This window comes from Enhydra lutris, unplaced genomic scaffold, assembly GCF_002288905.1.
Source record: "Enhydra lutris kenyoni isolate GAN:26980312 unplaced genomic scaffold, ASM228890v2 scaffoldscaffold55, whole genome shotgun sequence".
Classification (NCBI taxonomy): Eukaryota; Metazoa; Chordata; class Mammalia; order Carnivora; family Mustelidae; genus Enhydra; species Enhydra lutris.
Genome location: NW_019154139.1, coordinates 10,055,319 through 10,080,527, shown reverse-complemented (window position 1 = coordinate 10,080,527; position 25,209 = coordinate 10,055,319). Strand labels below are relative to the sequence as shown.

At 54.4% G+C, this 25,209-nt stretch overlaps 1 protein-coding gene across 2 annotated transcripts; it reads right to left on the bottom strand.

Annotated features, from left to right (window-relative positions):
- Positions 1-58: 58 nt before the first annotated feature.
- Positions 59-25,175, bottom strand: LOC111157483 (BAI1 associated protein 2 like 2). Of its 2 annotated transcripts, XM_022518912.1 has the most exons (15): positions 24,994-25,175; positions 24,194-24,408; positions 22,944-23,019; positions 22,035-22,121; positions 21,506-21,567; positions 11,450-11,521; positions 11,107-11,223; positions 10,167-10,313; positions 4,528-4,680; positions 4,087-4,225; positions 3,725-3,944; positions 1,486-1,608; positions 989-1,196; positions 372-415; positions 59-215 (listed from the first exon to the last, which is right to left on the bottom strand). In XM_022518912.1, the coding sequence occupies exons 2-15, from the start codon at positions 24,242-24,244 to the stop codon at positions 140-142; spliced, it is 1,575 nt and encodes a 524-aa protein (XP_022374620.1). In that variant the 5' UTR covers positions 24,245-24,408; positions 24,994-25,175; the 3' UTR covers positions 59-139. The 2 variants fall into 2 exon arrangements, with proteins under 2 accessions (XP_022374620.1, XP_022374621.1); XM_022518913.1 differs by lacking the exon at positions 24,994-25,175 and having other exon boundaries at positions 24,194-24,731.
- Positions 25,176-25,209: the final 34 nt, after the last annotated feature.

Sequence of the window (25,209 nt, the reverse complement as noted above, 5' to 3'; positions counted from 1 at the left end):
TTTGGGGCGGGGTAGCCACCCTGGGATCAGGACCCCGGCTTCTCGGGTCCACTGCTGCTGCTGCTGCTGCCGCCAGCTCTGGGCAGCCCCCGGGCAGGTGTGGGGGGACGACCTCAGCCCCCTGCCGGAGGAAGGCGTCTCAGCGGATGAGGGGCGCCGAGCGGTCGTTGGTGACCGTGGGACGCAGCTTTACCGTGGCGAAGGGGTTCGTGCCCCTGTGAGGGGAGAGGTCAAGGTGAAAGGGGCCCAGGTCTTCAGCTGCCCACCCCTACCTCCTGCCGCCAATGGCCACCTCCACTCACCCCTGCCTCGTCTCTCCCCACAGCCCTCCTCTGAGTCCCGTCCCCTCCAGCTCCCATCCTAGAACTCACCGAGGGAAGAGCTCTGGAGGGTGCTGCTCCCAGGACATAAGTTTCTGCAGTGGGGGTGGAGGAAGGGCCAGGTTTAGGGGAGAAAGGGGCAGGGGAGCCCCTGCCTCTGCTGTTCTCCATTCCAGGAAGGCAGAGGACTAGACCCGTGGCTCCGGGCAGCACCAGGCTTCTGGGAAACAAGACTGGGTGTCCTGAAGCCCAGAATTCTGTGGGTTTCAGATGTGAGAAGCCTGGGCCAGAGGACCACCCCCCAGGCTCCAGCTGCTCTCCCTACACCCCACTCCTCACCCCAGTCCTTCCCAGACAGCTCTGGTCCCAGCTTTGACCCAGGATCCTGGTCTTGCCTCTCCTGGGAGGTGGGAAGGACAGGACTTTTCCAGGGCTCCCAGCAAGATGACGGGGGCTCCAGTCCCTGTCCCCCTCCCTAGATTCAGAAGTCCATCCCACACCTCCCCTGCAGATGGGTAAACTGAGGCTGGGGTGGGAAGGCCCCTTGCCAGCCAGCCAACCAGTGGCCAAGCAGGGAGGGTTACCTGGTCTCTGGTCTCCCTGCCCATCAGATGAGCCCAGGATTGGAGAAAGGCTAGGTGTGTGCGGGGCAGGGTGGGGGCGCTCACCTTGACATCACTGGCTACTCCTGGGCTGCCCATGCTGCTCTGGCGGCTGTCGGGCAGGGGTGTGGGTGCAGGGCTGGGGGCATGGCTGGGGACGTGGGTTGGGGTCCGGGAGCGGGACTGGCCGTCCCAGTACTCCGAGGGGGCTGTAGAGTTGCCTGGCCGGTCCAGGAGGTCATCAAGGCTGTGGCTGCCCCGGAGTGGGTAGGATCTGAGTCCAGAGGAGGGAGGCAGGGGAAGGGGGTCAGACGTCAGGCCCCTATTGCACCCCACCCCATCCTGCTGGCGTCCCACAGCCTCCTATAGGGGGCTGTACCAGGGGAGAGGAGGCCACACGGGCTTGAAGTCAGTCCCAAGAGGAGGCAGAGGGATGGATGCAATGGCTTTCTCCTGGGGGGGGGGGACCTCCTCTTCCAGGGTACAAAGGAGGCTGCGCCCACTGAAGACAGCCACTCACAGATATCCCCTTGGGGAGTGGGGCCACCACCCCTGCCAGGTACCTGGAAGGAAGCTCATTCATAGGGCTCATCGGGTTCATGGAGGTCACCGGGTTCAAGGGGTTAATGGGGCTCACGGGTACTTCCTCCAGGGGCTTCACATAGGTCTCGGGGAACCAGCCACTCCTGAGGGGTGCAGGCAGAGGGGCCCATAAACAAAAGGCCCAGAGACAGTGGTCACAGTCCCACTCCCGAGAGCAGTTCTGGAGCCGTGCTATGTGCCAGGCCTGGCTCGGAGGGCTTTGCCCAGACTAACTCATTTAATCCCTTGAGATCTTTCTCGACATGCAAGTCCATCCACCCAGCCTCATATCCTGCCAGGGGCTGGACCGCCTCAGGAGCCACTGCAAGTCCAAGGAGGAAAGCAATGTGTCCAAGGACACGCGGCAACCCGCTTCGTTCCCTGCTCGCGGAGCACCCACCCCGTGAGGCCCACAGAGAGCCGGGCACAGCTCCTCCACCCCAGAGGCTCCCAGCCCAGTGGACAGACAGATGTGCAAACGGATGATGACAAGGGTGACTGGGAAGGGGACAGGGCAGGGGCTGAGGACCACAGGAGAATGTACGAGCCCAGAGGAAGGGGCGCCTGAGCCTGAGGCGCCTGACTGCCAGCCCCGTGCCCTTCCGTGCTCTGCCCCCACTGCTGCTCTTGGAGTCTTTGTCTGGCTGGAGGCTCATTACTGCACCCCTAGAGAGGCTGGGGCTGCGGGAGAGGCACTTTGATCAATGTTGCTCAGCTTTTTCAGACCCCTGGGACCCCTCAGGTTCCTGCGGAGCCCTTGGGAAAGTGCTCTCCAAAAAGGCCCCCTGAGACCCCAAAACGCAATCAACAACATTCTCACCTAAAGGTAACTGGAAGCAATTTCCATTCAAACTGATGGAATAAAACCATTTCCTTATGTTTTACCTCTGCTCTCACTATAAAGGGCCTACTGACAAAATCTGCCGTCTCCTTCCCCGCCCAGCGACGCACGGACAGAACAGCCGTGTGACCGGGTGAGAGCGCGGGTCTGGGTGGCTTCACAGTTGGGTCTGGGGAAGTCCACTCCACGCCACTTGTGGGGAATTTCAGGGCAGCCTCTACCTTTGTGGGTCCACAAAGCAGGGATTTCGAGCCCTTGTGTTTGTAGCCATCTCTCCCCGCCAGCCCATGCTTCCGTATTGGTCCCTGCCATCCTCCCTCTATCCACGCTCCACCCATCCACGACCCTGTGGGCAGCCACCCACGGACCACTGGTCCCCAAACCACCCATCAGCTTGTCTCCCTGGGTGCCCCCTACCAATTCGCGCACATACCTTTCCAGTCACCCCTCAGTCTGTGCACCCCAGCCCCATGCTTCCACCCTGCCCCAACCGCTCGGCTCATCCCTGCCTACCGACCCGCATCCACCTGCCCACAGAACCAACTCCTGGGCCGCCTTCCACCTGCCCGCTGCCCGCAGCCCCACACCACGCTCCTCAACCCTCTGCCTGTCCCCCGTCCACTGACCCACACCACCACCCTTGCAATCACCTTCACGGGCACCTGCTGACTCCTCCTTCTAAGACCTCATTCACCCCTTATCATACCCCGCAGCATGAATGGCAGCGGGCACCACGCAGTCTCCTGCCCATAAGGCCCATGGGGGTGACTGCCTGGCTCCAGCAAGCTCCCACCGCCCCCTTTTCCTTTGGCAGAAGAGTTATCCTTGCACACTCTTTTTTGGCTTTCAACCTCTGCCTTCTGCCAACCTTGCAGTGACCACAGCGTACTTCCCCACCTCACGCCTCCCCTCCTGGTGTCAAAACCAAGCCCAGTTTGCAATCTTGAAGGTTCTTCCCTGTCCCTGACTGCAACTCAGCCTCCGAGCTCCCAGCCTGGCCTCTGGCTCTGGCCTGGGGGAGTGCCTCCAAGTCCACCATCTCCATCAGACCTCCAGGGACTCTCAGGGTCCAGGCAGGAAGCTGCTTCTCCCTCCATGTGGGGCACACAGTAAGCGCCCAAGCAGTGGGGCTCCTGCAGTGTTCGGACAGGTGAGAGAACCTTCCCATTCCTCCCAAGGGCCTGTCCTCTTCCTATCCCGCCAGCTGGATGAGGACACGGTCTGGGGTGGGGTGGGGGAAAGGGGAGAATTGTCTGGGTCCCGGGAGTGGAGGTGGCCGACCAAGGGGGACAAGTCACTGTCGGGGCAGGGGAGCCCAGACCTCCGGGCGGGCCCCCTTCCACACCCCCCCGCCCCTGCACCCTGGGGGTCCCACTCACGCGGAGGAGCCCTCCAGCTTGCCGTAGAGCCAGCCGTTCTGGGCCTCTGGCACAAGCACCTCCACGACGTCTCCCGCCGAGAAGCGCAGCAGCGTGTGGCTGGCGCCCTCCGAGTGCGAGACGAGGGCGCGGACCCTCCGGGCGCCCCCGCCCCCGCCACCCGGGCGCTCGCCGAAGGAGTTGGAGCGGGAGCGCTGGGTGCCGCTGGCGTAGAGCGAGGCTGCGGGGTGGGGCGGGGGCGCGCAGCGGGTGAGCGCTCCGCCCCCGCGGCCCCCTCCGTCCCTCTTGCTGCAGCGCCACCTCGTGCCTCCCCCCGGGCCCCGGGTCCCCCGGCCCTCCCTCTGCGCTCCGGGGCCACTCACAGGCGGACGGCGTCCGCGGCAGCGACCGGCGATCGGGCTCCAGCTGCGACGCGGACCTCGCCTCGACGGGCTCGGGGCCATAGGAGCCGGAGCCGTGCCGGCTGCGGGGGGAGCTGAACTCCGCCAGGGGCCTCGGGGGCTGCGAGGGGAGACGGGCAGGGGAGGGTGGGGCAGGGAGGGGGGCGCCGCGGCGGCGCCCTAGTCCAGCCCCCACCCCCAGTCCCGGACGTCGGCGGCGTAGGGGTTCTCGGGCCGGCGGCCCAACCACCACGGGGGCGCCCAGATCGCGCCGGGGCTGAAGGCCGGGCCCCGGGGCGCCGCGGAGACAGGGAACCTGGGGGGCAGGAGGCTCCAGGCGGAGGGTCGCAGGCCCCAGGGCACCGCGGAGGGTGCGGGGACCGGCGGGGGCGCGAACGGCGGCGGGGGCGCCCAGGACCTCACCATGTCCAGGCGGGTGGGCGTCAGGCGGCCCGAGGGGTAGGGCGGCCCCAGCACGGGGCCCAGCAGGCCCGGGGAGTGGGCGCGCGACGGACTGCGACTGGCCTCCGACTGCTCCTTCCACAGAAGCACGCGGTTCTGGAGCACGCCCCGGGCCTGGCCGCGTGGGGACACAGGCGTCAGCCGGCTCCCAGCAGCCCCCAAAGTCCTGGGGCCCCAGAAGCGGCATCCTAGACCTGGGAACTCGGGCGCCCCCGTAAGCTGAGGATAACTGGATTTTCCAGCTGGAAGGAGCTAGAGATCGCTTTGGTGTCACTTGGGACTCGCCCACCGTCTAACTCTCCCCCTCTTTCGTAGAAGGCCCCTCACTTTTCCTTGAGGTGTTTTCCTTGAGGTGCTTTCCTTGAGGTGCTTCTCCAGCCCCTTCTCTCTGCCTGTGTGCTTTGGCCGGGCTCTACCACTGCCTGGTACATCGGTAGGCTTAGAACCCGGGCCTGGCCACTGTGATGGACTCAGGGATGGCACTTGCCCAGAAACTGTGACCAAAGAATCCAATTCCAGTACTTATCCTGGGACAATTGGGAAAAATATTTTCTTGGACCTCATGGGCTTTGCTAAAAAAAGAGTGAAGCCAACACAGGAAGCTACAACTAAGAAAAGATGGCAAATTTCCAAAGACCTGAGCTCCTGGATCCAGCTATACTTGAAACCCTTGAACTTTGTAGTAACTCAAGTGGTAAGTACCTTTGCTGCGAAAGCCGGTTTGAGTCATTTCCTGGAAGAGGCCTTTCAAATACAGTTTTCCCAGTCTATTCCTTTTAGCCTACATAGGCGTCCCTAGTGTCCCTGGTACATGGGCATCTAACTCTGTTTGAATACTTTCAAGGACGGGAAACTCAGCTGTTGACCACACAGTCCATAACAACTTGGGGCTGGGAGGGCTTTAAAGGTCAGACCAGCTACATACATGAATCATGTTTTTAAGTTTCTGTATTTGATGATGTTTTGACATCCTGAGCCTTTAGCAATCCTGCGGGCATTGTCCCTCCTAGGGCTAGATAATTCCTAAAGATAGTAAGTGAGTTGTTCCTGTGACAGCACCTTTCCATGATTCCTCCCTTCTGTCTGGCCCAGCTGGTAAAAATCTCACAGGGATCTCAGGCAGCAAAACAGAGGCCACTCACATCACAGGAGCAACTAGTCCCATTGGTCATTAGTCGGACACCCCCTTGGTTGCCTTGCTTAACTAATGAACAAAACAGCACAAAGCCAAAACTCCAAAGGTCTTTGTGTGCTGGCCACAAAAGCAGTATGCAAAGCAACATTAGGTATTGCATACCATATTTTTAGAAGGGTTTTTGTCCAGTTTTTTTCCAGTAGAAAGCATGCCAGGGTCCTAGGGTGTTCTGGGAGTAAAGGCCACAGCACCAAGCCCCAGCCTGGACAGCATCCAACTTCCCTGTCCTCCCTCGGCCCTGCCTCCAGGGGGTTTTGCCTGTCGTTGGGAAGAAACACTGTGCAGGCTTTCAAAACCACAAGGAGACCACGGGAGAAGTTTTAAAAACATTTATGGAGCAGAAGAGTCATTCTAAGTATGCTACAGACCCCATAGTCTAGAAAAGACCAAAAAATTTGACTAAATAAAAAATTTTTTCAACACGGCAAAACCTACAGTAAGCAACGTCAATTGATAAATGACAAACGGAAAATATTTGCAACTCATCACCGAGAAAGGAGTAATTTCAGTAACATATAAAGAGCTCCTAGAAATGAATAAGAAAAAATGGAGGAAAAGAAGATGACATGTCCTAGTAAAGGACATCCAATGGCTTGGAACCATGAAAAGATCTGTCTCGCTTATAAGAAAAGTATAAAATAAAACCACACGGAGATGCCAGTTTTACCTTGCTGATTAGCAAATATTGAAAAGTTTGCTTTCACACTGTTGTCAAGGAGAAGGGAATCTTCTACAAGGCCGGCAGAAGGGTAAACTGGGACAACCAATGCCTAAATTCTTGGAGTTGCCAATTCTGTTCCTAGGAATTTATCCTGAAGCTAGACTTGTACAAGTCCAATAAACCTGGAGAAGCTGAGGGCGAGGTGGGCAGAGGTATGTTATTGACAAGACGTGGACTCAGCCAGGACTGCGTATGAGAGGCATGTGAGAGTGACCCCTTGCTGAGCCCAGCCCTCATCCTTCTTTAAATCTTGCTCCAAATCTTGTGCATTCTGTTTATAGATAAAGTGATGGGTAAATATTTATGCTTGACTATCTTAGGAGTTTGATCTTGAGTGTCCTAAAGTCTAGCTGGGTCAGTCAACACAATAGCTGTTCCACCCACTGCCTCATACCTAGGGGAGGCCTAGCTTATTCAATCCACAGCCCTCTCCAGAGGGGTGATCACTTAGCAGGAGACAGCCAGGGGAGGAGTCAACACTCCTCTTAATATTGGAGGTTAACTGTCCAGGACACAAGCAAAAAGGAGCTTCCCCCCAAAGAAGGTACTTAAACAGCCAGGAAGTACCGGAAAATATATTCAGCATCACGAGCCATCAGGGAAATGCAAATCAAAACCATAATAAGATACCACTTGACATCCACTAGCATGGCTAGAATCAAGAAGACCGACAATAACAAGTGTTGACAAGGATGCGGAGCCACTGGAAAGCTCCCAGCTGCCAGTGGGGCCGTGAAATGGTGCAGCCACTTTGGAAAGCCGTCTGGAAGTTCCTTAAACAGTTAAACACGGAGCTACCCGATTCTCAGCAAGCCGACTCCCCTATAGCCATGAGGAATGAAAACATGTCCACACAGAAACTTGTACATCTATCTACTATAGCATTATTTATAACAGGCGCAAAGTAGAAACAACCCAGACGTCCATCCACCAGTGAATGGATGAATAAAATGAGATGTCTCCAGACGACGGTATAGCATCTGGCAGCAACGAGGAACGAAGGACAGATATATGCCCCAACACTGAAGAATCTCGCTCCCGGCAATGCGTCGTGGGAGAAGCCCGTCACAAAGGACCACACATTGTATGATTCCATTCATATGAAATGCCCAGAAGAGGGACATCTCCAGAGACAGAATGTAGATCGTGGTGGCCTGGACTGGAGTGGGGGTTGTGGGAGGACGGGGGAGGGTTGGGGAATGATCATTAAGTGGGGTGTTTAGGGGGAATGCGAGTGTTCTAAACTTGATTGTACTGATGGGTGCCCAAGTCTGTGAATACACGAGGCTCCACTCAGTTGTACGCTTTACATGGATGGACTGGATGTCCTGTGAATTACACAGCAGCATAACTGTTTCAAAGAAGAACAGGCAGTTCTCCCTGGAGCATCAGTCTCTGGGAGAGAGGAGGGGCTGGAGGAGAAGGCTGAGCCCTGAGCCGGGGGCTGGCTCTGGTGGGGACAGCGGGAGGATGTCAGCCAGAGCCGAGATCATATGAATGGAATCATACAATGTGTGTGGGGGGTGGAAAGAGCTCAAATTGCAGAACAAGGACAAATGAAATAGACGTGGCGAGGGAGGAGGTCATAGATGTGGAGTTCTAGAAGAAGGAACGACGGCAGAGAGAATAGTTAAAGAAACAGAAGAGGAAACAGCTCCCTGACCTGAAGAAAGACCTGAGCCCACAGAGTGGGGAACACCCGAAGGCACTCATGTAGGGGACACCCAGACAAATTCCCGAGTCCCCAGGACTCCAAGAAAATCTCCAAGCATCCAGAGAAAGAGGCAGTAACTTAAGACGGAAACAAGACAGACCGGCACCCGATTTCACATGCACAACATAGAGCACCAGAAAATGGGAAACGTCCTCTTGGACCCCAGGAGAAAAAGCCCACAGCTCTGGAGCCCTTCAACCAGCTGACATGCCGCTCAGCACTCGGGGTCAAAGTGAGACTTGCACGTATGTGTGGGTTCGGGGGGGCAAGTCTGCAGAAAACATTCAGTTCATCAAGACAGAAACCTCAAGACAGCGGGAAAGGAAGAGTGAAAACGGTGCTATCAGCATGTCTGATCACGTGGTTAGTGACTATCAGTGCGAGTGGCTGTGCACCAAGCATTGGGACTATACATGGTCTAAGTGCAGTTTCTCGAGATAGAAGGATCATGCTGCAAAGAAAGGACTCATGAGAGTCTAGACCTGAAAGTCTTGAAGTTTTTTGGCAAAACCAAGAGCTGGGGGTCAGGAAGGATAAGGGGAGGAGTAAGGCCACATATTAGAGTGCCATGGAGGGCAGGAAAATCCTTCCCCAGGCCTCATCTTAAGAGGTGGGGGACCACCATGGACAGAGTAGCACCGGGGGGTATCAATATATTTTAGAAAACACAAGAGATGAATCGATGTTACCATGAGGGTCACGAGGTGAGGTCATCACGAAGAGAGATTAAAAGACAGTAGGAGGGGCACCTGGGTGGCTCAGTGGGTTAAAGCCTCTGCCTTCAGCTCAGGTCACAATCCCAGGATCCTGGGATTGAGCCCCATGTCGGGCTCTCTGCTCCGCAGGGAGCCTGCTTCCTCCCCCCTCTCTCTCTCTGCCTGCCTCTCTGCCTACTTGTGATCTCTGTCTGTCAAATAAATAAAATCTTTAAAAAAAAAAAAAAAGCAGTAGGATTTGCAAGTGAATAAAGGAGAAAAGGCATCTGTGGTAACACAACCAAAGTGACAAGAGCAAGGACGGGAGAAAAAGAGGAAATGACTAAGTAAAATAAAACAGGTCTATCCCTTGTTGGGTAAAACTGGGAATGAACTGAATTCCTTTCTTTGAAGACATAAGCTGTCAGACTGGTCAAAAGTAAAAACTGAGGGGTGCCTGGGTGGCTCAGTGGGTTAAGCCTCTGCCTTCAGCTCAGGTCATGGTCTCGGGGTCCTGGGATGGAGCCCCGCATCGGGCTCTCTGCTCCGCGGGGAGCCTGCTTCCTCCTCTCTCTCTCTCTGCCTGCCTCTCTGCCTCCTTGTGATCTCTGTCAAATAAATAAACAAAATTTGAAAAAAAAAAAAAAAAGAAGTGTTCACAGAAGAGAAAGGAGGGTAATTTTAATCTCAGACAAAGTGAAATGAAAAGCATCAGGCTGGGTTATGAGATGTTAAATACGTAAATGGTGACATTTACAGAGAAGGTATGATGGTTGTAAACCCAATGGCACTGAACACCATGGTAGTTAAATACAGAAAGCAAAAGCCACTGGAAAGCCAACAGGAAATGAGTGAATCTGATTGGTCTAGCAGATGGAACAGAGCAATAGCACAGAGGATTTGAACGATAAGATAAAAGCAAAAAGGCCATAACTAGATCTATGAACTGATGAATTTGCAAATGGTGAGTCCACGCAAACAGGGATGAAAAAATAAACGGTTCGCACGTGAGTGAATAAAGGTATGAATTCGTGAATGAACGTGAGAATAAAAATAAAATAAAAATCATGAAGGAATAAATGAAGGAATTTGTATCTGATGATACAGATAAACACAGAAACAACCAAAGAGATAGGGAGAGTAAACAATGAATACCCACAGAAAGGAAACACAGAAGGAAATGGGTGAAGGGAGGGAAGTCCCTGCGGGCAGCCAGCTCCCAGAGAGCCCAGGCCCTAGGACGGCTGCACCAGCTGTCCCCCAGCCCCAGCTCACCCGGCCAAAAAACTGCAAGAAGGTGTTGGAAAGCAGCAGGTGCTTCTCGGCCAGGAAACGATAGCGCCGCTTCTCTTCCAGTTCAGCTGCCCGCTGACTCTCAGACACGAAGGCTTGCATCTGTGCGTGTAGCCGGTTCACACTCTCCTGTGGGAGAAGCGGGGTCGGGCTGGGGGCAGCGAGTGGATGCCTCAGCCCACCCTCCACAAGTACCAGCCATCTGAAGCCTCCTGTCCTTCCTGAACCGGCCGTCTCTCCTCCGGGAGGCCCTCCCGGGAGCACCCAGCTCATCGGAGCTCCCAGGCCCACCTCTCACGGGCATCGTCATCCTCCAGACCCTGAGCTCTGTGTCTGCCCAGCCGGGCCCTTCTCACAGGCAGGGCTGGTGTCTGAGCCGTCCCTCTGCCCCCAGCCCACAAGCATAGAGAGGGGCCCAGGGAGGTTAGTTTAAGGAAATGTGAACAAGTTGATCGAAGTCCCTACTTGGGAGGGTAGATTCTGAAGAGGAGGGATAAGAGCTTAGTAAAGGAGATAGAAGTCTTGAAGACCAAGGCCAGGGATGGGGCCCTGAGCTTGGGAGGAGGACTGGCCCTCGCCAGGGGTAGGGGAGCATGGCGGGGGCAGGAGGGAGCAGAGGATGGTGTGGCTGCTGGGGAATTACACACCTTGGCTACTGAGATCAGGAGCAGCATGGCTGATGGCCTTAGGCTTTCTCCAAGAAGTAGGAGAGCCGGGCAGTGACCGTGCAAGGTTCAGCGCTGAGGTGGGTCTGAGGGCTGGGGGCGCCCACCCACCTGGGGCCGGCTGACCTCCCTCGCCGTGCTCACCACAGAGCATGGGGTAGGAGGCCCTCCTGGAGTTGGGCCGGCGCTGGGCGGGGGAGCTCAGGACGTTGTCAAGGGGTCCCCCCAGAGCCTGGTTTGTCCCCCAGCCCTTGCACCTTCATCTCCCGCACGTTCTTGTCCCTCTTGCGTTCCATGCGCCACAGCTCAGACATGCACTTCTCCAGGTTGGTGGCTCGGTGGTGGTACTCCCTCTCGTAGTGCTGGCGGCTGTCCTTGGGGAGGGTGGAGAGAGGAGGGAGACCCCCATGTCAAAGAGCTCAAGACTCCGGGTCCACTGGTCAGAACACTGGACAGGGTCCCAGGGAGCTCAGCTGGAAACACAAACAGCCTGGCGCTAGTCAATGCCCAGCACAGGGCTTGGTGTGCTCATCCACCAAATGGGGAGAGGCTGTCTTGCCTGTGATGGGCTGGGGGGTCAAGGTGGGTGGCCATACTTACTTTGATGAACTGCATGTCCAGCTTGGTATTATTCTCCATGTGCTGTAGCAGATCTCCGTGGAATGTCTGCACCTGTGTGGAGTGCAGGGTGGGGGTGATCAGGGTGTTCCTAATCATTCCCAGGCCTTGGCATCCCTCACACTGCCCAGTCCAATACAGCTCACTGTGTTCCTAACACACCAGGGACCTGCCCAATTGTTGGAGAAAATGGACATGAGACAAGGACCTGGTTGGAGGGAAGATTAAATGGTTTGGTATGCAAACAGATCGTGCAGTAGACGGCTGGCCACACACCCTCCATAAATGTATCAGAGTCTTCTGGGTCTTAGTCCCAGTCTGTGCTTTGATGATGCCATTCCTGCCACCTAGAATTTCCTACCAGACCTCAAATACCAGCTTCCGTGCCCCCTATACAGGAAGTCTCCCTGACTTCGCCCGCAGAATCCACTGTGCTCCCATTTTGATTCTGGAATGTATATATATTTGTTCGTTTAATTTTCGTTCCTCTAGCCACAGGACAGAATCTCTTGCTAGGCCCCTGGTCATAGCCTCTCAAGCTGCTATGGACATGAACCTCATCTGACCCTTCTCTATGTCCCCAGCACCGTGGGCAGGGCCTGACCCAGTGAAAGTGCTCACAGCTGCTGAGGTCTTAGCTGAGGGTTGGCTGGTTTCCACGATAGGTGAGACGGAGGAGGCTGACCATTTGGGTGACCAGAAAGCCAGGGAAGGCTACTGGACTCAGGTTCAGAAGAGCTATGTCCTCGGAATTCTGGTTCTGCCTCCGATTTGCTCTATAACTTTGGACAAGTTGCTGCCCCCTGTCTGGGCCTCAGTTTCCCCATCTGTAACAGGAAGGTCTTGGCTAGATGCTCTTGAAGGTCCAGCTTTGTAAGCCCAAAGAGCTTTGATTCTGTGAGCCTTGGTGCTTCCCCTGGACGCCCCCATCAGCATTCCTTGGGTCACTGTGTGTTGTGGGGACATCAGATCTAAACCCTTCAGCTGCACGCTTTGCTCTTGGGTTCACAGGGAGCAGAAAGGAGTGTCCCCCATCCTGCAGGGGACCTCTGCTCCTCCTCCTTTGTCTGCACCCTCTTTGCCCTCCCCCCAGAACCCGCAGGGGATGCTGCCAGGCTTGCTGCCACAGGGGTCCCCAGGCTGTGCTGGAGGCAGGGGTTCTGTGCCTTGGGGTACAGCGTTGCCCAGAAGAAGAATACCAGTAATCTTCTTCCAGTATTCAGGGAAAACCAATCAATTATAAAAGTTGCCAATTTTACATTTTTCTCCTGCAATTGTTTCGGAAACCCTAGTAACTGCTGGTCTGTAGGGGAGCTTGCTTGTGGCCCCCTCAGGACGGGCCATGCCTTGAACCCCAAGCCATGGCTGCTAGGGTGTGTGTGTGTGTGTGTGTGTGTGTGTGTGTGTGTAAGGGGGTCGGTGTTAGGAACAGTGCCAAGACCCCATATCTGTCCTTGTCTACTGGATCCTGCACCTGCGGGAGCTCCCAGGGCGGCCCCCAGGGCACCTCACTTGCCCCTCCTCTGGCCCTGCTTCCCACTGAAAAGGCAGTCCAAGGTTTCTGCTTGAAAACCAAACATGTGTTCTTGAAAATCCCCGTATCCTGCAAAATTGCCCAAAACCAACAACAGGGCTTATGGGAGATACAGGGTTGGAGGCGACCCACAAAAGCCAGGCAACTTTGTGACCAGAGCACTCATAAAGATGCTGAGTGGTACCTGGAGATGAACTTGAACCACACCGAAGGCTACGGAAAATATTTAAAATGCACAAAACCCACAGAACGGACGCACCAACTCCACCTAGGTTCCTGGAGAGCCGATGTGCTGAGACAATCTGGGAGGGACATGGGGCTGTCACAAAGGTGGGCAAGGGAGGTAGTACAGCCTGACCCCAGCTGAGAGCCCTGGGCGGCTGGGAGCGCTCTTCCCAGGGAGGCCTGGGAGCACGAGCTCTTTTAAAATGTTCTTAAGGGGCACCTGGATGGCTCAGTCCTTAAGCATCTGCCTTTGGCTTGGGTCGTGATCCAGCGGTCCTGGGATCCAGCCCTGCACTAGGCTCCCTGTTCAGCGGGGAGCCTGCTTCTCCATCTCCCACTCCCCCTGCTTGTATTCCCTCTCTCACTCTCTCTCTCTCCTGCCAAATAAATAAATAAAATCTCTTTTTAAAAAAGTTCTTAAAATACAGGTTAAAGGGCTCATGCTATCAGTGCAGCAGACAGGCTGGGGACTTTTCCCTTCTTCCTAATTCTGGTTGCCCTATCCATCCCACTCTTGCCTAGGAGACCTGGCTTATGAGCAAGCCACCTTCCATGTCTCAGATGTCACTCCTTCTGCTTCCATTCAGGTATGAACTGAGTCACCCCATAGATGTGTGTGTTAGAATGAGACTGCTGGGTTGTAATCCTTCCCATTGCTATGGCTTGGCTACGATCACCAATTAGATGGGACCCAGGCAATACTGGGTCAATGGAAAGTCTTCATTAACTTCCAGAAGAATATCTATTAAGGGGTTGGTAATTTATGTGAACTTGAGCTCTTGCTTTGGGGGAACCATAGGACTATCTATTAACAGGTGGCTTCTGAAACAAGGAAGTCATCAACCCCAGGCAGACTGAGGAATTCCCAGCAGGTCAGAACAGAGACTGTCCTCCCCTGCACCCCCTCTCCCAGCATATACTTCATTAGCAGGTCCTGTGAGTCCCTCAGTACAGAAGCTGAGAGCAGACCCAGACCCACTGTGGAAAACATGCACTGTAAGCTCTATGTTTTGAGTTATTCCAGTAACTCGCAAGAAATCCTTTTGCCACCTATATAGGAAACTCCCCCTAACCCCCACCCCAGAAGAATTGTCCCTGTGAGCTGACCCGACTCCTGTTTTCCAGTTTACTCTTGAACCCCCTCCAGTCAGGCTGTGCCCCACCACTCCAATTAGAAAGTTCTCATTGAAATCACTGACACACCACGTCACAAAGTCAACTCACAGGACTCCTCTGACAAGTCCTGTGGTCATCATTTGACACAGTTGAACATTTCCTCCCCCTGAAACACCTTCCTCCCTTGGCTTCCAGCCTACCACCCTCTCCTGGTTTTCCTTGCACTCCCCGTCCCCCATCCACCCACCTCTTCTCTGTCATTTGCCGATTCTCCCTCACCTCTTGATCCCCCATGGCCTCTTTCTTTCCCCTCTTACACCCACTCCCTCCATTAGCTCATCCGTCCATATGCTCCCAGATAAACAACTCCCAAACAACCCAGCCTAGACCTTGACTCCAAACTCCAGCCTCATGTACATGCAACTGATACTCACCTCTCCAGATGGTTTTCTAATAAGCCTCTCAAACTGACCATGTCTAAAACTAAATCCCTGATCTCTCCCCTCCACCCAAACCGTTCCACACTTAGTATTTCCCACCTCAGATAAAGGCAACTACACCTTTCCAGTTGATCAGGACAATATGCTGAAGTTAGTTTGACTTTCCCTTTTCTTTTGCAACTGACATCCACTCCATCAGAAAATCTTACTGGCTGATTTACATTCAGTCTGATTTCTTCTCAACACTACCACTGCTGCCACTTTCCCAAGCCATCTCAACCCTTCCTCTAAATTGGTCTTCCTGCTTCTGCTTTTGCCCTCCACTGCTGATATTATATTATTAGTACAGGAGCCAGAGCGACAGGTCAAACAATGAACAACTGGAGGATGAAATGTAAAATTTCCAATTATAATAGCTAAAAAAAGCCATATTATCTAGGTACGAATCCATCAAAAGATGTGAAAGACTGCTACCCTGAAAATGACAAGGTGTTCCTATGAAAAATGAATAAATGGAGAGGTATACCATGTTCATGGATCAGAAGACTCAATATTGTTCAGATGACCATGAATTTATAATTTTTTTTTGAAGTAGGCTCCACTCCTAATGTGGGGCTTAAACTCATGACCCTGAGATCGAGAGATGCATGCTCTACACTCAGCCAGGTGCCCCTATGATGGCCATTAAATCATAGATTAATGCAATCCCTGTCAAAATTCCAGCAGGTTTTCTTAAAGGAATTGACAAACTGATTCTAAATATGAAAATGCAAAGGATCTTGACTATGCAAAACAATTTTGAGAAAGATGAACAAAATTCTTAGACTAGCTGATTGTTTTAAAATATTTTATTTATTTAATTGTCAGAGAGTGAGAGAGTGAGTGCACAAGCAAGGAGAAAAACAGACAGAGGGAGAAACAGTCTTCCTGCTGAGCAAGGAGCCCAATGGGGGACTTGAACCCAGGACCCTGGGATCATGACCTGAGCGGAAGGCAAATGCTCAACCCCTAGTCAAACACTCCTAGACAATTTATTTTAAGACTCACTATAAAGCAACAGCAATTAATACAGTTGTGGTATTGGTGTAAGAATAGACAAATATATCAATGGAACAGGGTAGAGAGCTCAGAAATAGATCCACACATAAAACAACAAATCAAATTTTGACAAAGACATCAAGTCAGTTCAATGGGGAAAGCGAAGTTTTTTTGAAGTGGTGCTGGAACAACTGAATGTCTATACGGGGGGAAAGAACCCCCGGTTCTATCTCACTTCATACACAAAAGCAAATTTAAGATAGATCATAGAAATAAATGTAAAGTCCAGAACTTAGAGCTTCTATAAGAAAATTTAGAGTATCTTTGCCGTGGTAGTGGGAAAAGATTTCTTAACAAGGATACAAACACTTTTTAAAATTGTCAAAGTAGGGACACCTGGTGGCTCAGTAGGTTGGGGGTCTGGCTTCCACTCAGATTATGATCCCAGGGTCCTGGGATCGAGTCCTGCTTCGGGCTCCTTGCTTAGTTGAGAGCCTGCTTCCCTCTTTGCTTGCCTCTCCCTTTGCCTGCTGCTCTCCCCTGCTTGTGCGCTCTCTCTCTCTCTGCCAAATAAATAAATAAAATCTTTAAATAAAATAAAATAAAATAAAAACGTCAAATTAGCAGAGGCAGGTGTTTGCTGTTGCCATAGCATTAGTCCCATGAATTGTAAGGTAGTTTACGGAGTTAAAACAGATTCTGCCTTTTGCAAATGAAAACAATAAAATAGACAAATTGGGCTTCCTAAAAATGTAAAAGTTCTGCTCATCAAAGACACTATTTAGAAAATGAACAGATAAGCAATAGGTTGGGGGGAAAAAAAACCCTGTACCGTGCATATATCTGATAAAGGACTCCTAACTTGACTATATAAGAAACTCCTATAAGTCAACAATAAATATAATGGGCAATAAATATGAATGGGCAAAGTGCTAATGTCCAATAGGCCCATTAAAAGTCTTTGATCATTGGCATATGCAAAATGAAACTACAATGAGGTACTTTCCGCACCTTAGAGAACGGCTAAAACAACAAAGATGGACAACATCGAAGGTCGGCAAGCGCGTCAAGCAGGAGCAGCTGCACAGATCGTTAGCGGGGCTGTGGCTCGCACGACGACTTTGGAGAGCCCTTTGTGGTTTCCTATAAAGCCAATATATGTCAGCCTCATGTCCCACAAATTCCGCTCCCAGGTAATTACCCAAGAGGAATGAAGACATACATCCACAAAAGACTTGTATAAGAATGTTCACAGCAGCCCTAGTCATAGTAATCCCAAACTGGAAACAACCCAAATGACCACCAGCAGAAAAAGAGGTAAATTGTGGTAGCTTCCTTCGGTGGCATAGAAAGCAATCATACAGGACAACGTGCCACTACCCATGACAGCATGAAGCCATCTTACAGACATTATACCGGGTGAAGGAGAAGGTTGCGGAAGAAAACATATGTACAATTCCTGTCATATGAAGTCCTAGAACAGAAAAAATGAATCTCCATTTTGACAGAAATCAGACAGTGGGTTGCCAAAGAGGAGGAAAACTCATTTTTAATGAAAAGAAAGAAACGAGAGTGAACGTTGATGGGGAGAGTGTTTGGGGGAAGGGGGTGATGAAAATACTCTAACATTAGATAGTGGGAAGGGGTTCAAAGCTCTGCGACTACATTAAAAACTTCTGAATTGTATACTTAAAAGGGGTGAATTTCAGGTTGATATTATATATTTAATATATAATAAATACAATATATATGAGATTATATTTTTATCTATTATTTTATATATAGATATACCCATGATAGGAGTTCTATTATGGGCTCTATTCTTGGTCCAGGTATTAAATCATAACATCTGGAAGTGTTTGGGGGGAAGAAATGAGGAAAAAAGTAAACATAGTCAAGAGGAAGGGACAGATGTTGAAGATAAGTTGCGGAGATCTAACATACAGATAATAGGAGTTCTTGAAGAAGAAATGCAAAGACAGAGAACAAAAACATTCTAAAAACTGTGATTCAAGATAATGTTCCTGAAATTACAAAAAAAAAGATTTAAAACTACTTATTGCAAAAGTACACCATGGGACTGGTAATATGGACCCAGATGGGTCAACACCAAGACATGTCTAGAAAAATTACTGGACTGAAGAAAAAGAAAAGAAGAAAAAAATCTTGGGCATCTAGGCTGAGAAAGCAAGTAGATTTATGATGGGAAAAAAATAGATCATCAGACTTTTCAATAACAATGTTCAATATGCCATGTCAGAAGCTGACCGGAATGTCCAAATGCTTTCATTCTCTGTATCCTCGAGAATCAGGGTTCTTTTTTTAAAAAAATTTTTAAAGAATTTATTTATTTGAGACAGATACAGAGAGAGAGAGAGAGAGAGCACACGTAGGGGGAAAGGCAGAGGGAGAGGGAGAAGCAGACTCCCCATTGAGCCAGGAGCCCCATGTGGGGCTTGATCCCAGGACGCCAGGATCAAGACTGGAGCCAAAGGCAGACCCCTAACCATCTGAGCCACCCAGGAGCCCTGAGAATCAGAATTCTTGATGAAGACCAGGAACAAAGGAGACGCCGTGTAACCCATAGGAGGCTGAGCAAAGCAAGACAGCCAGAAAGCCATCAGAACTACTAGGGTCCTGCCCAAGAGACTCGGGAGCCCGACTGAGGAAGCGTCTGGTGGCCGAAGAGGGAGACGTTTTCAACTTAGCTGAAGACAATAACATTGCAAAGGACTGAAATACATCAGATGTGTTTAAATCTACAAATACTGATGGTACTAAAAAATACTACAGTAAGTGCAAGGAAAACACTACAGTCAATGGGTCACCTTCAGAGGATGACAGGGAGCGCGTTCATGACCTTAAAATCTAATGAGTGAGGAGAGTGACTGAACCTTGATCCTGCTTCTCCCACACAAAATGTGCCACTGGCAGCAAAGAGTACGCAAGGAGGAGCGTCTCCGTATAGAAATATCCCGGTTAATGGGTAAGAGCATCAGAAGAGCCATGAACTCCCGCTGTAGGGATGGGTCTGGACACACTGAGCCTCCGTGGTTGTTAATATCACGTGGCTGCAGATGCGACGAGGCTCCCGATGGAAGAGCCCAGAGCTCTCTGTGGTCTTGCCAGAGGGAGGGAAGAGCCTGGGTCTGACCAAGCCCCTGCGTCCAGAAGACAGAGGAACAAGATGAACTACCCCGGGAATGTGAGATTGGAAGTTTCCAGATGGCAGGAAAACCAGTCCTAGGGCCCCAGGATCTTCAATAGACAAGTCATAAGGGAAAGAAGGGGATCTATTGATTGGAAAACTCAAAGGCATATTTGGAAAAAAGAGACGGCACATGACCAAACTCCAGCGTCTAGGGATGTATGCCCGAGTGGTCAGCTACAAAGGAGCACAAGGGAGGGTCAGATCTGTGGTCACTTTTGGAGGGAGGTGGGGAGGAGGGGCTGTGATTTTGATAGAGGCACAGGGAGGGACTCCCAGGGAGGCTGGCACAGTTCCTGACCTGGATGGTGGCTTGCCTTAAAACGATTCCTTAAGCTCTAATTTACTCGACGAGATGTTCTCTGTCTGTGTTTTCATTTACAATTAAGAAAAGTCAGATCCTGTCGCTCTTTGGCTGTGCACACTCAGAATGGCCAGAGGCAGGTCAAGGCCACACCACAGGGCTCTCGTCATAGCCAAGTGTCCCCTCACACATACCTCCGCTAGCCTTTCCGAGCTGTTACCTCAGCCCAGAACGCCCTTCCCACACGTGTCTCCCTGGCTAACACCCTCCCCTCCTCCAGGCCTCTCTCAGTGTCCCCTTCCTAGGGCAGTTTCCTGGAATATTGGTCAAAAACTGCAGCCCTCCAACACTTGCTAGGAGCCTTCCCTGCTTTGTTTTCCTCCGGAGCACGTTTCGTGTCTAACCTGTCGTGTATATACTCAGTTGTTAGTCTTGTGTTTTGTCTGGCCCCTCTCTTGGGGAGGGCGAAGGTTTTGTCTGCTGTGTCCCCCGTGCCTGCCACAGCGCCCAGCACCCGGCGGTGCAGAGCTGTCGAATGAATGAGCCCACGGGCCAGGCAGTGTCGGTGGTGCTGGGTCCCGTCCGGCTCTGGCTGAGGGCCCTGCCCAGGTGTCTCAGCCAAGATGCAGGTGCCCAGAGAGGGCAGCTCTCTTTACAGAGACAGCCTGGGTGACACGTGTCCTCATCCAGCCCAGGATGTGCCACGAGAGACACAGAGAGCCATCAAATCCGAGGATGGGAAGCCACAGGCGGCCAGCATGAGCTGTGCTCCTGATTCCCCTCCTGAGCCCAGGGCCGGGGCATAGCTGAGCCCGAAGCCTGCAGGTGTCCCAGAGATGGGCCCCGGACCAGGCTTTTATCCTGGACAGATGGATGCACGTTTTTCTGCTCCTGCAACTGTTCCCCATTTCGACAAGGTAACCAAACTGCTGAGTATTGTCTGGTGTCCCCTAAAGCGCACCTTGACTCCCAAGGGTTCCCCACACACACGTTTGAGAGCCACGTGCTGTCACAATGAGCTGACATTTCTTCCCGAGCTTTCCAAGACCTGTCACCACCAGGCCCTCTCCGGCTCCATCCCAGCTCGCCATCCTTGGCTCCCTCCTGAGCCCCACGCCCTCTGGGGACGCCCTCTCCTCTCCTCCCCGCGTGGCCAGCCCCCACACTCTTTTCAAAGCTTGTTCTTTCCATCCAGAGCGGGTGAAGCCCTGCTCGGGGCCAGGCCCTGCCCCAGCCCTTGCAAGGCTCCCAGTCTGGCTCCCAGATAGGCCGCCAGGTCCTGCTGCCAACATCACCGTGAAGATGGGCGGAAGGCAACTAGTTTTATGAATTCCCTCGCAAGAGTCCTGCCGGTAGTTACGATCGTCTTCATTGTACAGACGGATAAGTCAAAGTACAGAGAGGCTTGTTCAAGGTCGCTGGTCAGGCGCAGGTGGTGCTGGGCTGATAGAAGCCGGGTGCTGGGGCTGCAGAGCTCGCGTTCTTAACCACGCGCGCTAAGAATGCACAGAGGCATCCGTTAGGGTCTAGAAGAAGCAATGAGCTTGTCCATGGGTCAAGGGGGGCCTGTAAGGCGCTGGCCAGCAAGGCTGGGGCTGCTTCGAGGCTGAGCATGAAGCCTGCCCAGCGGTAGGAACGCCAGGCTGTGTATGCACAGGGCTGCTCTTTGCGGACTGGGGGTGCCACAGGGAGGCTGCTGGGTCGGCCGGGCCTGGCATCCCTCACTGAGAAGACTGAGTTTAGCTCTGTGGGGTTTTCTTATGGGTGTGACAAGGTCAGGTGCTGCTCCCTGGGAGTGTGGAGGGAGGGGCTGGAGGGCCAGAGAGGAGCAGGGCCTGGCTGCGTGCACCTGGGCCCTTCCTCTGCCTAGCTCCTGCACTCGTTCTGGAACTGGGGGCAAGGGACTCGAACTCTGAGTCTCAGTTTCCCGGTCTGTAGAATGGAGATAGAAGCGGCGGCTGCCTCCTGGGGTTGCTGGAGGCTGGAGCAAGCCGTGGCAGGTGTACACGCCCCGCACAGCCTGGGCCTGGCAGGTGCCTGGGACACTTGTGCCTGTGTGTCACTAAGGGCCGCAGGGAGCCCTCCCTGAGAAAGGCTGTGGGGGGCTGGGCCTGCGACTTCCTTGGAACGCAGCCCACTCCCCTGTATGATGCCTCAGGGCCGCGCTACTCACCACCACCTCCAGGTCGGAGTTCAAGTGCCGCTGCGTGTCCGACATCTGCACCAGGATCTCCCCTGGAGGCAGGGAGAGCAGCCTTCAGTGGGGGCAGCCCATGCCACCCACCCTCCTCCTGACAGAAGCTGCCACAGGGGCTCCCTGAGACGGCATTTGGAGGCCGAAGTCCAAGGATTTCCTATATGGCTCTGGGAGGATGGCCATGCTTATCTCCGCACTGGAACAGCCCCTCAGGGAGTGGCGGGGAGGGGCTTGGGCTCCAGAACAGGATTCCAGGCTCTGGGCTGGCCCTGGGCCACCAGGCCTGTGGCTTGGGGGGATTTCCGGGACGGGTAAGAACCCAAAAGGAACCCTGTCTGGGATCCCCAGCTGGCGGGCCCGGCTGGCCCTGGGCCTGAGGGACAGCACCAGGGAGATGAAGGGTCTGGGCAGCAGGAGGTGGCCCCGGGCGGACATAGGGCTGGGAGGAGAGCCCCTCCAGGCCCAAGAAAGAGTGGGGGCTCTAGTGGAAGGGGGAGCGCCTCACCCAGAATCTGTGAGGTAGAGCTCTGCAGGGCCTGCTCCCCGATCTTCTGGATGGCGTTGAAGTACACCTCAGCCGCCTGGGACAGAGCTGCGTGGGGACAAGGGGTGCCCGTAGCCCCGGCCCCTCCTCCATCTGCCCCTGCCCTCTGGAGACCCCTCCTGGCAGGCGAGGGTGTGTGGAGGGGACGGGGGCGGGGGGCGGGGTGCAGAGGCATCTGGGAGGGGGGTGTCCTGGGTGGTGTGTGGGGATGCGGGTGTTGGCCAGGGGAGGAAGCAGGCGTGGAGTGGGGCCCAGGGCAGTGTGTGTCCATCACGGGTGGGGGCGCAGGCGTCCGTGTGTACCCACGGAAGGGTGTGGGCAGATGTGGTGTGGTGCACAGGTGTAGGGGCGTAGGGGGAGCGGGCTGGAGGAGCTGGGGAGGGGGAAAACAAGCTTTGATTCCAAAGTCCTGAAAGGCAGGGAGGGCTTGGGTGGCCCTCGGCTCCGGGTGTGTCCCTGGCTTATCCTTGGCACAAAGGGTTGCAAGCCCTGGCAGGGTGATTAGCCTTGGTGGAGCGGGGGTTGCTGGGAGATGGGGGAGGGGTGGCTGTCAGTGTGTGGATGCGGGTACCAGGCAGAGTGAAGACACAGGGCTGCGGCGTAAAGCCAGGCTCACCGAGGTGGGCCTGGGTGCAGCAGTGGGCTCACGGGGCACATCAGGGTGACGTACAGAGGTGTGTGCAGTTGGGGCCGTGGAGGCCGCCAGGACCAGGCACTGCGTCTCTGGGAGCACCTTGGGGGTATCTGAGCAGCAGGCAGAGGCGGGTGTGGGGTGTGTATGGGTGAAGGTGCTGGGTGGGAGCGTGGAGGGACCAGGTGCGCGGGGACAGCGCAGGCGGAGGGGCTGGGGGCCTGGGGCCGGACACTTACCATGGAAGGCCCGCAGGTAGTTGTTCCCGAGGTACACCAGGTTCTCCAGGGCGGGGTTAAACTGGTCCGTGATACTCTGGAGCCCCAGGCCACCGGGAGGGATGGGGAGGATGGGGAGAGGGAGAGGGAGAAAGGTCGATGGGCAGAGGCAAGTCACCGGGCCTCAGGAGCAGGGAGCCTTCCCCCCACCCAGCCCCAGAGAGGAGCCTGACCCTAGGGGCACCTGCCTAGAAGCGTGGAGTCAGCCTGGATCCTAACTGCAACAGGGGACTCAAGGCCATTTCCCCGAATCCCTGTTCCGTGCCAGCTCCTGCTCACATGCCTGCCCGGGCGGGAACCTGCTCCCAAGACCATGCATCTAGAAGGTTCTCCTCCTCCCACCGGGAGGAAACTTGTGGGTCTGTGGTTGCCCCTGGCTAGGTGTGCCCCAACCCGGCACTGGGTCCAGGCCTCGCCAGGCTGGACACATGGGCATCCGACGGTCACCTCAGGGGGCAAGGACAGATCTTGCCCTCCTCAAAGAAGAGCCCGTTGGCGGCAAGGCTGTGGCAGGGTCACAGGCCACCTCAGGCTACAGCCAGTTGGAGCGTACCCTCGGGGTACAGAGAGCCTGGGGCAATGACTTAGACTTGGATATTTGTTCAAACTGCTGAAGCCTTTCTGGGAAGTTCAGAGACCTTGAACAGATTCTTTAACCGTGCTGGCCTTGGCCTTCTCATCTACCCTTTAGGGTGATTATCTTCTATCCTACAGGCAGGGCGTGTGAGGCTTACACGGGAAAGGGTCCTGCACACAGGAGGTGCTCAATAAAAGTCTACAGGGACAGTGGCAACCCCTTGGGAGTGAGGTAGAAAATTTGAATGAGGGGCTCAGAAAGGAGAGAAAGACAGAGACAGGAAAAGAGAAAGAGAGAGAGAAGGACGCCCCAGTCCTAGGCCAGGTGGCTTGCTGGGCTCCCCCGTTGCTCCCCCTGCTAGTCACGCTGGGCCCCATCCTGCCTTGGTCTAGCATCTAGGCAGGCTGTCTCAGTGGGCCTGTCGCTCACTGGGTGACTGTGGACAAGCCACATCCGGGCTAGGTGGCTCACTGTCCCCAGGGATCCCCACCCTTGAGCCCACAACCCCGCCTGGCCTGGGCCTTCCTTTCCAGAACATGCTGCAGTTGTGCTAACCCTCTGTCCTCCAAAGCCGGTCCAATCTTCGAGCCCCAGGAAGGGGTGCTCAGACCTGGGGCCCGGGCCACACACTCACCTTGTAGATAGCCATGGTGGACCTGTAGAACTGGTCCATCTCGGGGGCCATAGAGTGGGCCGCAAGTCAGGTGCTGGGCAGGAGGCTGGAGGCGCTGGCAGGGCTGGGAGCGGGGAGGGGGGAGTCGGTCCCCTCCAGTGCCCACTGCTTTGAGGGAGCGAAGAAAGCTACAGAGTGGGACCTGAAGACGGAGGCCCTGTCGCAGGGGGTGGCGGCTGGGGAGGAGGTGGCAGCTTAATTATTCACCAGCCAGGGATGTCAGAATGCGATCTGGGGCGTAACCAGACCCGGGGGAAGGCATCCTGTGACGCGGGCAGGTTCGTGTGACCTGTCCTTCAATTATTTACCCCTCGGAACCGTGGGACGGTGGGCACACGTGGATGTGGGCCACTGTCTCAGGTCACCTCCTCCTCCAGGTCTAGCTTCCCCTAGGCCAGCAGGGACCCCTGCCCTCCCATCTGCCCACATTGGGCATTGCCCAAATTATAGGGCCAGAGATGCTGGGGGCCCTCCCCTGGGACCCTCCCTGACAGATCCAGCGCTGGAGGCTGAATGTACCACTGGGTGTCATGGCTCTCTGGTCTTCTGTCTGCCCAAGCCCCTCACGCCGCACCTCGAGGGCCAGGGCCCCCCCATTGGCCGCTGCCTGCCCACCTCCGCTCATGCTGGCAGCAGGAGCCCTAGAGCCACACAGACTTGGGACAAAGCTTGGCCTTGCTCGCAGGCTGTGTGACTATGCCCAAGCCCCCTACCCTCTCTGGGTCTCATCTCCTGCTCCAGCAAATGGCACTCGCCCTCACCTACCACCGTGGGCAAGTGGGCTTGGCAGCTGCCTCTGAACAGCTTCACTTTTGGCCTGAGCGGATTCGGGGAGGCCTGGGGAAGAAAAGTGGTGCCCCCCCACCACTGGGGGAGTCCCGGAAACAGCACTCATCCAAGGGGACAGAGGACCATGACAGTCAGGCTGAAGGGAGCTGGGGGGTGGGATGGGAGCACTCATGGCACGGCACACATAA

Bases quoted from the DNA above. Each gene is read 5' to 3' on its own strand.
- LOC111157483 (XM_022518912.1), bottom strand. From the start codon at position 24,244: ATGGCCCCCGAGATGGACCAGTTCTACAGGTCCACCATGGCTATCTAC. The intron at 3,945-4,086 runs GTGAGTGGCCCC...CCCACCCCGCAG, and splicing joins GCCGCGGACGCCGTCCGCCT to CCTCGCTCTACGCCAGCGGC. The intron at 416-988 runs GTGAGCGCCCCC...CCCCCACTGCAG, and splicing joins GAGTAGCCAGTGATGTCAAG to AAACTTATGTCCTGGGAGCA.